This window comes from Anopheles marshallii, chromosome 2 (genome assembly GCF_943734725.1).
Source record: "Anopheles marshallii chromosome 2, idAnoMarsDA_429_01, whole genome shotgun sequence".
NCBI lineage: Eukaryota > Metazoa > Arthropoda > Insecta > Diptera > Culicidae > Anopheles > Anopheles marshallii.
The window spans coordinates 11544746-11560431 of record NC_071326.1 but is presented as its reverse complement, the minus strand read 5'-3'; the positions used below and the strand labels follow the sequence as shown (position 1 = coordinate 11560431).

The 15686-nt window shown below is 45.8% G+C and overlaps 4 protein-coding genes across 4 annotated transcripts; 1 reads left to right on the top strand and 3 right to left on the bottom strand.

The window, feature by feature from the left end:
• Positions 1–1168: 1168 nt before the first annotated feature.
• On the top strand, positions 1169–6026 carry LOC128717838 (probable cationic amino acid transporter). The gene is made up of 10 exons (XM_053811510.1): positions 1169–1294; positions 1370–1523; positions 1609–1740; positions 3102–3200; positions 3610–3818; positions 4074–4245; positions 4328–4924; positions 4993–5139; positions 5203–5368; positions 5441–6026. Exons 1-10 carry the CDS (start codon positions 1169–1171, stop codon positions 6024–6026), a joined length of 2388 nt encoding a protein of 795 aa, XP_053667485.1.
• Positions 6027–9735: 3709 nt separating this feature from the next.
• Positions 9736–11344, bottom strand: LOC128706694 (carboxypeptidase Q-like). Its single transcript, XM_053801634.1, has 3 exons — positions 10137–11344; positions 9945–10070; positions 9736–9871 (listed from the first exon to the last, which is right to left on the bottom strand). The coding sequence occupies exons 1-3, from the start codon at positions 11342–11344 to the stop codon at positions 9736–9738; spliced, it is 1470 nt and encodes a 489-aa protein (XP_053657609.1).
• Positions 11345–11695: 351 nt separating this feature from the next.
• Positions 11696–13292, bottom strand: LOC128710128 (carboxypeptidase Q-like). The gene is made up of 3 exons (XM_053805168.1): positions 12115–13292; positions 11932–12054; positions 11696–11855 (listed from the first exon to the last, which is right to left on the bottom strand). Exons 1-3 carry the CDS (start codon positions 13290–13292, stop codon positions 11696–11698), a joined length of 1461 nt encoding a protein of 486 aa, XP_053661143.1.
• Positions 13293–13824: 532 nt separating this feature from the next.
• LOC128719281 (carboxypeptidase Q-like) lies at positions 13825–15401 on the bottom strand. Its single transcript, XM_053812906.1, has 3 exons — positions 14224–15401; positions 14040–14162; positions 13825–13972 (listed from the first exon to the last, which is right to left on the bottom strand). Exons 1-3 carry the CDS (start codon positions 15399–15401, stop codon positions 13825–13827), a joined length of 1449 nt encoding a protein of 482 aa, XP_053668881.1.
• Positions 15402–15686: the final 285 nt, after the last annotated feature.

The following is a 15686-nucleotide window of genomic DNA, read 5'->3' as shown; positions in this document are numbered from 1 at the left end:
TTTGATCAAGCATTTAATTTTCGTTTTCTGTAACCACCGACCGATTGTGAACCGTTCGCGACGGTTGAATTGGTAGCCTGGTAACGCTAATACTACAACACGCGCGAAATGGAATTTTAATGATAATTCGTACAATGCAAGTCACCATAATGCCATTATTGCTTTACGTTCGGTTTCCGTTGGGCGATGAGCGAATTATGCTTTTCGGTTGTTATTTCTTTATCCCCGAGCACGTCTCGCGTGCTTTTGCCGTGGCACCACCGGGCCACGTGTTGAGCTTAATTAAATCGATTGCTGCTAAAAATTGCTCAACAAGTCTTGCCATCAACGAGGGCGCTGGGATGGCGCTCCCGCTGTTTCTTCCAAGTCAAGCCCGCTTGATGGCAGTGCTGTAATATGCTAACCATATTACGCGCTCTTTGCACAACGATGCCAGATGGCGCATGTAGAACAATGAAGTGACATTGTGAGAAGGCAATTTGTGGCTCATTCGCGTATTGCGATTTCCGCGACCCGGTCGGAGCTGCCGTGCACCGGCATTAACAGTGCCCTCTGCGCATCGATCCGCACACACTCGGCGGTTTTGCTGCTATTTCGACGTGGGTATGATAATGGCATGGTAAATGGTTATCATGCGTCTGACATCAGCCCAACACGGAGTACAACCGCCAAGAACCGAGATAGCCATTGTGTGTCACCATCTCACCAACCGGCGTTCAATCTACATCGCCATCGCTCCATACACCCGCGATGCGTGGTATATCTTTGCACCGTAGTGGGAAGTGGGTGGTTTGTACAAGAAAATGGCAAGAACTCCACTCACAGTCCAAGCAAGCTGCCACTTGCAAGCAATCATTCGTTTGCACTTGGCCTTATTGCGCTCGTTTTTCCAACCCATCGAACGTCGCCCCATCTGAACCTGCTTCTCGCGTTTGACAGTTCGTAACTGGCGAACTGATTCTGATCCTAGTTTAATTAGCTGTACAGCATCATTTGTACTGTGCGGAGCGCGACCATCAATCAATAGCACTAAATGTTCGTTTTTCTGCGTTTAAATACACGTCCTGCTTACGGCTTATCGTCCACAGATCTATCGGTTTGACGTCTGCACAGCGCTTCGAGAGCGTACTCCACCAGTGGAAAGCCTGAAGCCACCGCCACCAGCAGCATGAAGTTTTCCATTCCGATGCCCGGTGGTGGTACCGGGCTGGCCCTCTTCTCCAAACTGATTCGCACGAAGGATCTGCGCAAGCTGCAGGAGGAGGACCCGAACAGTACAAAGCCCAAGCTAACCGTAAGTGTCCGACGGTGCAGTACAAAGTTGCGCGAATCAGCCACCAAACTAACTGCTCTGCACAAACCCGCACAGAAATGTCTCACCACACTCGATCTGACCTCGCTCGGCGTGGGCTCCTGTTGTGGCACCGGCATGTACCTGGTGGCCGGTATGGTCGCGCGAAACATCGCCGGACCGGGTGTAGTGCTTAGTTTTTTCATAGCAGCCGTAGCTAGTATATTTTCAGGTGAGTATCACCACACACACACACACACACGAACGGCGGTTCGGGCATCGTGACTAATGGTTCTGTTCTCGCTTCCCTACCCTAGGCGCCTGCTATGCTGAGTTCGGTGTACGAGTGCCACACACGTCCGGATCCGCGTACATGTATTCTTATGTTTCCGTGGGAGAGTTCGTAGCGTTTGTTATAGGATGGAATATGATATTAGAATATTTAATTGGTAAGTGCGCTCCCCGTTCACCTCTACAGCGCCATCCAATTCATCATCTTCTAATCAAGATGAGGCATCTCATCGAGAAGATGCTCCGCCAAATTGTCGTCTAGAAATTCGCACCGTGTATGGTACGGGGTGCCGAGCACCGGTTCAAAAATACCCCGGCGACAAGGTGTGAATATTTTATAATGCACTTCATTTCATAATCAGCTCAGCATTGTACGAAAGCCTCTTGTCAACTGACTTTAGGACTGGAGGTTTTTTGTTTTGCGTCTGGTGTCCGTAACCGTCTGGGCCTTACTGCTCGTTCGTTGACCGGTTTTATATCCGCTGCCATCAGTCGGAAGACTCCATCGAACAAAAGATCACTCCAACTAGGCTAGACGTTCACCGAGTACGGAGACGTACGGCCGGGCACAAGCAAGAGAGATGATAAAATATTTACTTTGCCAATTTCCCTCATGGTGGGACGGTGCGATAAAAGCAGCCCGTAAGGGATACCCATTCCGGGGGACCTTCGATGGAAGGAGCGGGAGGAGGCTGTGTGACCAGTCTTTGCACAATAGGTTATTGCAACAGTTGGACCGTAGCGGAAGCATCCAAGACGGGGGTTACTGTAATTCACACGAAGTTAGTGCAACACTTGCATGCATCGTACAGCGCGTCCTGACGTAGACCTGAAACCGCAGGACCTCTTATCTCGACCCAACTTGTTTGCTCAACAGCCCGCGTCAAGTGACCATAACTGTGAAACGGTGCACTGCGAGCAACCGCCTGGCAATCGGCAGTTCCGGTACGGCACGCTCCGTGTCTCCATCACTGTCAGAACTGGGTAGCTCCTTTAGTAGCTGCGTGCCTGTGCCGGTTCATTGCCGGCGGTTGGCAAAACTAGCTGAACTGTGAAGGGCAGCCCCGTTTTTTGCTCGCTGGCGCCTGAAACGTGACTAAGTATAATGTGCATTGCTACAGATGCTACCTCATGAGCGGTGACTAATTGCTACGGGTGTGCGCTGTGTGACTGCTCGGTTCTCATGCACAATTTCGGCTCACCCACGTCAACAAACGGCACGGCATGACACAGCTTTTAAGCTAATTTTCGTCCGACGAAATCTGACGGGTCCCACACATGGCATGGTGGCATGTCCCCCGGTGAGAGTGGACAGATTTTTATAGATCCCATCCACCTGTGGCGAACGTAGTGCAATCTCAATTAAAATTCTTCTCCGGTAGCGCCCCGGTACCATATCAGCATCCCCCGGGCACTGCACCGCCAAATTGCGGAGCAATTTAGCGAACGAAATTAATTCGCACGATCTGTTTTCTTCCATTTTTTTTCCCCCGGCCCACCGTCAACACATACATCGTAGGTACGAGCGCGTGTGCCTGCGCCCTTAGTGCAAGCTTCGATTCGCTATCGGGCGGCTTCATAGGTAGAAGCATAGCAGCCTCAGTGGGGACCATATTCGGTACGTAGTGCTGTGTTAAGCGCGCCAAACGAACACACTCTGTTTTCTTCCCTTTCCGTTTTTCAACTCTTTTACTGCTTCCGGTTACTTTTGCCTAGAGTTTAGTTGCGTTTTCGTTCTCTTCAAATTTCATTTTTGTTATTACTTTCTACTATTTCTACTACAACTTCTACTACTGCAGTACAACATTTTTCATCAGTTTTGATATTTTCAACTTGTTTCATCCGTTTTTCTATCTCGTTAATCTTACTTACACCGACAAACGTAACGCCGGGCCTGGCGTTCTCGGTTGCTGCAATGTTACAATATGAAACGTCAACACATGTTTTTTTTTTCCCCCATTTTCCAAAATTGTTTTCGATCAACCCTATTGCCAATCATGCTACCACTCATTCGCACGGACACGTAGGGCGGCCACCGGATTTCATCGCATTCGGCATTACGCTCGTAATGACGTGCATACTGGCACTCGGTGCTAGCAAGTCGGTGCTCTTCAACAACGTTCTCAACACGGTGAATCTTGCATCGTGGGTATTTATACTAACTGCAGGCTTGTTTTACGTCGACACCAACACCTGGACCGAGCACGAAGGTTTTCTGCCCTTTGGCTGGAGTGGGGTAGGTTCACATGTTGTTGCGTTACTTGTTTCCCTCCCTTTTTGTTGTGCTGGTCCTGCACAGGGTGCATGTCATCGCATTTGCTTGTTTGCCAACAATCCGTTACGAAGTAGTGGCCAAGTACGATATCTTGGCTTTGTTGAAATTGTTTCTGTTTTGTTTTTCCTGCCAGCGGGAATCGACGCGAACGTATCAGTAGCAAATTGTTATTTTCCCGGAGTTTTTCCACTCACCTTATTTCTTCGACCCATTCAGGTATTTACCGGAGCGGCCACCTGCTTCTACGCCTTCATCGGGTTCGACATTATAGCAACCACCGGCGAGGAGGCTCACAATCCGCAGAAAAGCATTCCAAAAGCAATCGTTGGCTCGCTAGTGATCGTCCTGATAGTGTACGTTACCAGCAGCTTCATCCTTACATTAGTTGGTAAGATCCATCTTGTCTGAGGGACGCAGCTGGGAGCTTATCATACTCATGGGTATTGTCTTTTCGTTGAACGATCGTTTAGTTCCTTACGATCACATCGACACTGGATCGGCGCTGGTGCAAATGTGGACCTACGTTGGAGCGCCCAAGTGTCGTGCGTTGGTTGCCATCGGTGCCACGGCCGGACTCAGCGTGGCCATGTTCGGGTCCATGTTCCCAATGCCGCGCGTTATCTACGCCATGGCACAAGACGGCTTAGTATTCCGACAGCTTTCGCAGCTGTGGGCAAGAACCGGTGTACCAGGAATTGCCACGATCGGCAGTGGCATAGCGGCTTCTCTCGTTGCTCTTACCGTGCAGCTCGAAGTTCTGGTTGAGATGATGTCCATCGGAACGCTGCTTGCGTACACGCTCGTATCGACTTGCGTCTTGATCCTGCGCTACCAACCGCACAGTACGTCGCTGGTTGATCTACTACCGGCGCAGCTTCGCACACCACAGCCACCGAGTACACCGGATCCTACTACTCAGCAGCGTGTCAATGCGAATGTAATGGTAAAGAAAATAATGCGCGGATCGCCCGACTCCGATGACAGCTATGGTGATGACAGCCCGGAAGAATACATGGGTCGGGACGATCAGTTCCTGGTGTCAGATCGCACGGAGAGCAAATTTTATGGTAATTAGAAAAGCGCCACGATAGTGGAGTTTTGTTGGCAGGTGACCTAATGTTGCATCTTTCTCTAGGGGCAGTCCATGGAACATCACAAGGAGTCGACGACACTTGCTCGATATGGGGATGCGATTACCTGGGGCGTATAATTCAGCAGTATTCCTACCTTTGTCCGGGATTTTTCCCTTGGATTAGACCCGGACCGGCAACTCACGAAACAGGTAAGGTGTGCACGCGTTACCTTAGACCCAACACACAGCAAACTTTCATACTTCGTTTTGCAGGCATGTACGTAACGAAGCTAGTAGGACTGATGTACGTGTGCATATTTTTACTCGATCTCTTCATGGCCATTGGACTGACGGGGACGTTCTTTTCGCTAGCGTACACCGCACTGGTGTTGACCATCATTTGGATTTTGCTCGTCATTTCACGACAACCTCAGAATCGGTATGTTTTTATAGCAATTTTTTGTCTGAGTATTATTCTAATGATGCAACATTTTTTTAATCCGTTCCGCAGATATGCGCTGTCATTCCTCACGCCGGGACTTCCATTCATTCCCACGATCGCAATTACGGTGAACATGTATCTAATATTCAAGCTCAGTATTCTCACCCTGGTACGGTTTACCGTCTGGATGACGCTCGGTTTGATCATGTACTTCTACTACGGCATTACACACAGCTCGTTGGAGAACCCGAGTGAAGAGTTTGAGCTAACCGTCGATCATAATGGCACGGCAGATGGGAGTATAAAACTGGACGTTCCTCCCATTACCACCAAAAAGCCAAGCAAACGCCAGCATGCCGAACCTGTCTGGGATCGGCATGGCTACGAGAACCGCATGGCCACGAATGACGAAGGCGAGTGCCAGTGGTCTGCAACGAACCAGCAGCATAACAACACCAATTCATACAACTGGAACTCCAACGATGCTTGGGGCGATCGAACGATCTACGATCCACCGCCACAGTCAACGAACATTTTCCAACCGCCACCATCGACGAACTCCGCAACATCGGCTCGCCCAACGACCGAGGCTAAAAAGGATGGCTTCGGTATGTTTTACAACGAGTCTGCAACCTACCCAACATGGGACGACTAAAGCACGCCGGGTTTCGCATCCTTCCACTGTACATAATACACGCTGGAACCGTTCGAGCCACTTACCACCCAGAACTCATCATCATTGTCCCAAGACAAACGTCCGTCATGTGTTTGGTTCTTCGTTGGAGTTTAGTTTCCGCGAACTTATATATTCACAACGCATAACAGTTTTCCACACCTGGGAATGCTAACAGACATTTTAAGCACTCTGTACATCGTTAACAGTTCGCAGCCAAATGGGCAAATGAAGAATGTGATAAAATGCAGACACTCTAAAGAGAAGGATATACACACATAGAAAGGAAACTGCAACATATCCCTATGTTAAGTTAGAATCATTAGCCGGGAGAGTTTACAGAAGACGATTCCTGATTTCCTATCGGCAGCTATGGACAATCTTGGGATGGACTATTTTTTCGACCATGTAACATTAGGTTACCTGTTTTTAAATTGTACCAATTGTACTGGTTAGAGATCAATTTACTGTAGATACTTTCAATTGAACCGTTCATAGCACCGGATAAAGCAATTTCTGCGGATGTTCCAATTGAGTTCCAAGTTGAAACTTGAGTTTACCGAACAGGAGAACAGAACCAGAGCAGACTACCTTGTATGACATGCCTTGTCATCTCAGAGAGCACATGGTGACCGGGTTTCTTCTCGAAGTATAGGAAAGGCAAACACAAATATTAAACGCGACGATTTAATGCTACGATCTACAGCTAAATCTACCTGATATAGGAATGGCAATCAGACCGAATCGTGTGTAATTTAGTGTAGTAAACTAGTGGTGGATATTCTTCTGACGGCACTGTAAAATTTGCACTCATCTCAAATTACGACACGCACGTACATTCCTTATTGTCACGTCTCATCTTCAAACGCATACATACAATAAGATGGTGTAACTCTAAAGTAGCACGTTGTATCTTTCTTGCAATAGCATTGACCGGTATGACGGGCGGGTTTATGCGGTGTTGGAACACAACCAGCCAGAAACTAGTAGACGCGTTAACGCAATTGGGAAAGAGGGAATGGTACGGAATTTAGATAGTTAGCTAGCCCTTCGAGGATTTATGATGGCAATGGCAGTGATTCGGGGTCGGAGCGAAAGAATGGAACGTATTTGAAGCATTCCAGTTGATGAATGCATCGATGAACATCGGAGGGTTCGCTTAAGAAAATTCTAACAGTTATACATATTCGAAGCGATTGTAAGATATGAACGCATGTGCCATGAGTAAAACTAGAACGTAACAGTGAAGGTCACTGGTCACATTGGGCACAAACAGCAATGTAAAAAGAACAGCAAGGACATCGACGATGTTCCAAACACAGCTACGGCAGTGGAGAATGTAGCTCATTTTGTTACGTTTAACAAGATGAATTTAAACAGACCAGAGTTTGTTTATGTTTGGATTCTGCACCAGTTGTCTATGTAACATAAGATGCATTTATCTGATTCGTTATCTGAACGTGTTTCCTTTAAACAACGGAACTTTGCATATCTATTTCAACATTGCTTCCGTGTTGATTTTCCATAGTCGTATTGTTAAATGCGACAAAAAATATCTTAGCATGTAAAAACAAAGGCAAAGCAAAGTGATGATAGTCGTTTTTTTTTGTTGTTGCCATTTTCCAAATCCCGTACGCCATTCATCACACACAAAAAAAACAACATTCCAGTAACTTTCAGTACACATGTTCAAAAGAGGTTCATACACGGTAATATAACATAAAAATAGACATTACGTACGCATACGCAAAAAAAAAACAAGTGAGAAATCAGTATCTTTCATCAAATTAAGTGATATTTTACTGTTGAAGTTGTTGATTGAGTAACATAATAATTATAAATGATAATAAATATATATATTATCGAAATATTATCGATGAAAACACTGATCGAGCACGCGAGCACGAAGGGATCCGAAGGGTAGGAGGCGCGGTACCACTATTACTATCTACGCATTGTTAAGCTGTACATTTTCGTTGTAAAAACAAAATCCCTCTCATTCGCTGCATGTAATGTTCAGGAGCGTTAAGCGACGCTGCAATTGCTCGATCGCAATACCATCAACATAAACCACCGTAGCATCGAAATGTGTGTATGTGCGTTTGGTAGAAACTGCTGACAACCTAAAGGGCTTAAGTTCTCGCCAAGCAGAATCCGCAAGTTGTTATTACGATGGATTATGCAAATGCAAAGGAATGTTTTATTTTTGGAGATCAAGCAAGCAGAATGCACCCGTATCGTTTCCCCAATCACTGTTACCCACTATCAATATCGTCAATATCTACCATCGATTCTGACTGTAACAGATACCAAAATTGAAAATTGAACCATGAAAGATACACTGTTGGCAACAAAAGCCAATTTTTACCGTTCATGTTTAGCGATATATTTATGAAACATCACAAACCAATAGATGGCGGCACAACCAAACTATCGCTCCACCTGAGGTCTCTTACACGCGAATCGTCTTTGCAGAGCGATTAGAATAAACAAAGTTTTGACTTTTCTAAGTGTGATATTTACCTGTACACTTTTCAAATAGATTAAACGGACTATTATGCAAATACGCTCGTACACACCATAATCCATCAGCCGTCAAGATGCTCTGAACTAAACACGAAACAAACAGCTCTTGCCAGGCACGCGAGTCGCCACCTTATCCACATTTACTTGAGCAACTAAACCCAAAAGATTTAATGTACAAAAACTAAGTGCAAGTGCAATGAAATACATACATACCTGTTCGCAATGAATGCAGAACAGGAGCAGTCCGACTACCAAATGTGCAAGACATGCAAAAAGAATGCAGCATTCTAGCAAGAGCAAGTACACCATAGATCCATGGTTGCAAAATGTAAGGAAAACGGCATCTGCCTAGTCAGCAGCGATATGTGTGGTGGCGCGAGGGCTACAAACCGAACAAAGCAAGCTCCAGTTATTATATAAATATACACATAAAGTATATACATATGTACTTATACACATATAGCTAGTACGTCTATTTCAAATTTTTCCTCCAAGCGCTACTCACCCAAGCGCCCGTTCTACCAGTGTACTTCTTTACGTGTGTAGCCATCATAAATCGAGATACAACAATTACTCAAAAAAAAAAAACACAAGGAAGAGAGTTAGACATGTTGAAAAGGGAAGAAAACCGCCCGAAAAAAACCAACTACTCGGCAGAATCCATTACTAAGCGAGGCTAACATAATAACTAAAAGATTAAAACACGCGTATGTGCGTCAAATAATTAAGTTGAGCAGTTGAACAAGAAGATATGATATACATACGTGTTTGTTAAGTTATCTTAGTGTAAACAGACGACGCATAAACGGACGAATGCAGATGGCGTCACTATGAAAACATTAATATATTGCCGCCGTGCAGATCCAGTCATTAACCTACTCTTTAAACTAAGAACATCCTTGCAATACTTTTGCAATGCGGTCGGAATTAGGATTAAATCAGTTGACGAGTAACAATGAAACATTACGGCAGCCATATGAAGTAACAGGAAAACTAAGAGTACATAACTAAATTAAAGGGTAAAACAAGAAAGGAAATATAAAACGCAATAAAACATAAAAGAGCAACGCTTGTAATCTTTTATTGCGAACCACTGCTTTGTAGCATTGGATACACAATTATATTACCAACAGAAATACCTTACAGGGATTGATTAGATCTTATTTTACGGCATTACATCCTTGGGCATGCTAACGCTCAGATCAGCCACAACGTATGCTGCTGCAGCCCAGAGAGCCACACATTTATCTAAATTTTTAGGGTCTTCCACCGCCATCGTGTCTCCGGCGGAGTGATGGAACCTGAATGTGTAAACAGTGTGCCATTTAATCCACTTGCACCACCACCACCATCATCACGGGTTAAATTACTTACCAGAAGTATTTTTCATTTTTATTCAATAAAGACGCTCCAGGGAACCCACGCGTCGTCCAGTGGCTAATGTCCGGTCCTCCATCCGTGGGGGTTTCAAACTCAGTCGCATTCAAAGGAGCCATCAGTCTAAAATAGCGGAGGAGGCACATTACTTTGGGTCATGAAGAAAACTAGCGGACAATATAATCTTACTTGACGATTTCTCGGAATATACACTCGGCATCCGCGTTGCCGACAAAATCGAGCCCCCGTGGTTCAAATGTGCCAATGTCTGATTCGAAGAAGAAATTAAATTCTTTCTGTTCCTGCGTCTTGTGTGCTTCCTTGTAGGCAGCTCCACCGTAAAGTCCTTCCTCTTCGCCCGTCCAAAGAATGGCCCGGATGGTGCGCTTTGGCCGTAGTCCCATCGCTTTGAGATACGTTAACGCTTTCCAAGAGATTATGGCACCGCCACCATCATCCATTGCACCGACACCAACATCCCAGCTGTCCAGATGACCGGAAACGACAACAACCGATGTGTTTGTGTACGTTGTTCCAACCAGTTCACCAATCGTATTCCTCGAAACGACCGGTTCCATCGGTCTGTCTTCCATTTCGAGATGAATTTCCATCGTTTCACCGCGGCGATACTTTCGGAGCAGCATTTGTGCGTCCTCCACCGTAATACAAGCGACGGGGATCTTTTTGACGTCATCCTGATAATGCTGCTGACCCGTGTGCGGTGAACCTATCGAAAACGGGGTAATCGAACGGACGAGCGCTGCAACGGCACCTTTTCGTGATGCAACGGATGCTGCCTGGCTGCGATAAACCACCGTGCGACCGTAGCTCTCCCATACCGGCGAAAACACAACAATCTTTCCCCGCACTTGTTCCGCCGGGATTGTTTCGAATTCTTTGAACGACTCCACGGCCAGCACTTCGGCGATAATGCCCCCGCGAGGTGTACCGATGCTACTGCCCAGCCCCAGCAAGGGTAAATTCTTGCGGAACGGTTTTACCAACTCAGCACTCTCGAAACCTCGCACCCAGTGCGGAACGGAAGCGTTCTCCGTGTGGACGTTTTCCAAACCATCGGCTTGCATTTTATCAAGCACATAATCGATAGTTTTTTCCAGCTGTTCGCTGCCGGCCACTCGCGCTCCGAACGTATCGACCAACTCCGCCAAGCTGTCCCAGGTACGGCCTGCATATTCTCCGTTCACTATCTTGTCGGCAATCTTTTTCACAATCGGTTGATAACCGTGTATCTCTTTCAGCAGGGCATCCGGCAAATCGCAACTTCCATCACTGTGCTTACCAAATGTGTCGATACGATTGTCGGCCACTCCAGCACTCACAAGTCCACAAAACCCTAAAAATCCAACTACGGTTAGGAACAGAATCACGGAAGCCATTCCTGCGCACGATGCACGATTACAATGAAACGAGCATGGAAACGCACGGCCTACTTATCGCTATTATGGTCCGCATTCGCTGATGGCGATGGAGAATAATAAACAACGCGAGAAGCGCGCACGCATCTCAAAAGCGTGGTAGAAAAGGAAGGGTTGAAGCGTATTTCGTTTCGATCACGCGTTTGTGGATTGTTTACACCGGCTCCGGGTGTTGTGATCCCGAGAAAAAAAGTACGTTTGACGTTTCGAACGAGGGGTAAAATAAAAAAAGAAAACAACATTTTAGTTTCAAGAATTTATTGTAATTTCAAATTTTTGAACAATTTAGCTTCACTGATTGTGGAACCAAATTTAGTTTTCTCGTGATTCGTAACTGTAATGAACCACATTTTTGGGGATATCAATGCTTAAATCTGCGATCACGTACGCAGTAGCAGCCCATAGAGCAGTGATTTTGTCCAAAGCAACAGGATCTTCCAGCTCGATCGTGTCCCCCTCTGTATGATGATACCTGTGAGTGGATGCAAAAAAACATATCACAATTCCTTGTCTAAGTGTTTGTAGTCACGTTGTGTGTATTCACTCACCAAAAGTATTTTTCATTCTTATCACGCAAAGACACGCCTGGAAAACCTCTTCCTACCCAGTTACCGATGTCTGATCCTACGATTCCTTCTGTATATGTGAATTCGTCGAAGCCCGTCATCAACCTACCGTAAGTAAAGATTCGTATTTAAATTTAATTCTTGAAGTGATAACTGTCTGCATACTTAGCCACTTCCGCAAAAATGCACTGTGCTGCGAGGTTTCCGGAAAAGTCGAGTCCAACAGCTTCATACGTACCCGAATCGGATTCAAAGAACACGTTAAACTCCTGTTTTTCATCCTCAGCGTGATACCTTTCGTATATGCTCGCTCCTTCTAAGTACTGTTCCTCGGCCGTCCAATAAATGGCTCGAATTGTACGACGTGCTCGCAGTCCCATTGCCTTCAGGAATGATATAGCTTTCCATGAAATAAGCACGCCTCCAGCGTCGTCCGAAGCGCCAGTGCCCACATCCCAACTGTCCATGTGACCGGAAACGACCACTACGGAGGTGTTTTTAAAAGTATGTCCCTCCAGTTCACCGATCGTATTCCGAGATATCGTAGGTTCCAAATTGATTGCTTCCATTTTAAGATGAATTATCAACTTCTCCCCACGTCGGAACTTCCGCAGTAACAGCATTGCATCTTCAACCGTTATTGCGGCGGCGGGTATACGGTGAACATCCGGATCATACCGTAAAATTCCAGTGTGGGGCGTTCCAATAGAGAAAGGCGTCATTGACCGTAACAACACAGCGATAGCCCCCTTTCTTGCTGCCACTGATGCTGATTCGTATCGATAACGGCCAGTCGGACCATAGCCAGTCCAAGCAGGAGCAAAAACCACAATCTTTCCCATCACTTGATCTATGGTTAGTTGTTTAAATTCTTCGAATGATTCCACTGCAATCACCTCTCCTGTAATGCCCTCTGGAGGAGTACCGACGGATTTTCCTAGTCCCAGCATGGGCAAATTCTTCTTGAAAGGATCAACCAGTTCCGCCCATTCTCTTCCGCGCTGCCAGTGCGACACAACAGCTTCCTCTGTGTGCACATTATCGAGTCCTTCTGCGATCATCTCCTGGACTGCATAATCGATCGCATCCTCCAGCTGTTTTGTTCCGGTAAGCCGTGGTCCAAATCGATCCGTGAACTCCAGCAAACTCTGCCAGGTTTTGCCCGCATACTCACCCGACACGATGTGTTGGAAAATCGAGTCCACTACCGGCTGATACTGAGCTATTTCTTCACGTAGTCCGGAAGGAAGCTCGCAATCGCCTTGGTCGGCCGTGACGAACCCATTTGCGGTAAATAGAATGGCGCAAAGTGCGCTGGTGAATGCCACCTTTACCCAAAACATGATGGACAACGAATGAACTAAAGCACTTGAGTAATAAGGGGTTGATATAAGCACTTCCAATACATCATCCCACTTTAATTGAATGGTCGTACTATCAGTGACATGGTAAAGTTCCTGATTGAAGATAATACCGAATTTGAATGCCTTGAATGGTGCTTCGGAATCTTGTCTAATCTGTAAGACCTGGTTTACATAATCTTTGCTATCGATAGGCACTTCTTCAAGCAAAACAGCTTTGTCGTGTTTAATGATTCAAATGGTACTATTAACCATTCGAAAAAGTTGAACATATGTTATTTGCGAAGCTTAGTCCTGCTAGAGTGATGTTCTACCGATAGACGGAATTTAAAATTGGGTTTCAAGTTCGTTTACATTCGTTTAGAGATAATTTGCTAGATCTAGGAATATACACAAGTCTTTTATAAATGATCGTGGACATGATCATATTAGGATCGTTTATTCAAGTTTCTGAATGTTTACACTGTGTACTTTTAAAGTAGTTTGGGAAGTGACGTGAAACCAGTAAAGAAAGTCAACTATAATTGTAATTCAGAGGTTCTTTCGGAATATCAATGCTTAAGTCGGCGATCACATAGGCAGTTGCGGCCCATAGCGCGGTACTTCTGTCTAACGCAACCGGATCCTCCAACTGCATTGTATCGCCATCAGAATGATGATACCTATTGTAGGAATTTCAATGTAGAAGATTAAATTGGACTTTGCTTTGTGTATCTTCCAGATGCTTACCAAAAGTAATTCTCATTTTTATTGCGCAATGATACGCCTGGAAACCTTCTTCCAACCCAATTGCCAATGTCTGATCCTACGACTCCTTCTGTATATGTGAATTCGTCAAACCCAGGCATCAATCTAGAGCAAATAAGGAATCGTTAGTAATAACTCTTTACAACTACTGGAAAAGACAACATACTTTGCTACTTCTGCAAAAATGCACTGTGCAGCGTGGTTTCCGGAAAAGTCGAGTCCAGTAGGTTCAAACGTGCCCGAATCGGACTCAAAAAACACATTAAATTCCTTCTTTTCGTCCTCGGCATGCTGCCTCTCGTAGGCATCAGCACCTTCGACGCCCACCTCTTCAGCCGTCCAATAAATGGCTCGAATTGTACGACGTGCTCGCAATCCCATTGCCTTCAGGAATGATATAGCTTTCCATGAAATAAAGACACCTCCAGCGTCGTCCGAAGCTCCAGTTCCCACATCCCAGCTGTCCATGTGACCGGAAACCACCACTACGGAGGTGTTTTTAAAAGTATGCCCCTCCAGCTCACCGATTGCATTTCGAGATATCGCTGGATCCAGATTGAACGCGTCCATTTTAAGATGGATTACCATCTTGTCCCCACGTCGGAACTTTCGCAGCAATAGCATTGCATCTTCAACTGTGATTGCGGCGGCGGGTATACGGTGTACATCCGCATCGTATTGGGTAGTACCAGTGTGGGGCGTTCCAATAGAGAAAGGCGTCATTGACCGTATCAGAACAGCGGCAGCACCTTTTCTCGATGCCAATGATGCTGATTCGTATCGATAACGGCCCGTCACTCCATAGCTAACCCACGCTGGAGCAAAAACCACAATCTTTCCCTTCACTTGCTCTACAGTAAATTGTTCAAATTCTTCGAATGATTCCACTGCAATCACCTCTCCTGTAATGCCTTCTGGAGGAGTACCGACGGATTTTCCTAGTCCCAGCATGGGCAAATTCTTCTTAAAAGGATCAACCAGTTCCGCCCATTCTCTTCCGCGCTGCCAGTGCGACACAACAGCTTCCTCTGTGTGCACATTATCGAGTCCTTCTGCGATCATCTCCTGGACTGCATAATCGATCGCATCCTCCAGCTGTTTCGTTCCGGTAAGCCGTGGTCCAAATCGATCCGTGAACTCCAGCAAACTCTGCCAGGTTTTGCCCGCATACTCACCCGACACGATGTGTTGGAAAATCGAGTCCACTACCGGCTGATACTGAGCTATTTCCTCACGTAGTCCGGAAGGAAGCTCGCAATCGCCTTGGTCGGCCGTAACGAACCCATTTGCGGTAAACAGAATGGCGCAAAGCGCGCTGGTGAATGCCACCTTTACCCAAAACATGATGGACAACGAATGAACGAAAGTGTACGATTGTCAATCTCAAGACGATTTTTGATCTTCTACACCTAGTTCCTATGAGAATTTACCGCATTTGACAATGAAAATGATAACATGCTGTACATAGAGGATGATAACGAATTTGAATGCTTTTGTGAGCCGTTGAAAATAGGCCTCTAATCTAAGAGAGCTTGATCTTCTCCATTGATAGACACTTCAATCGTAAAGAGTATGTGATAACGTTTGTTCTGTAACCATTTTGTATGACGTAAGGCGTTTATTCAACTT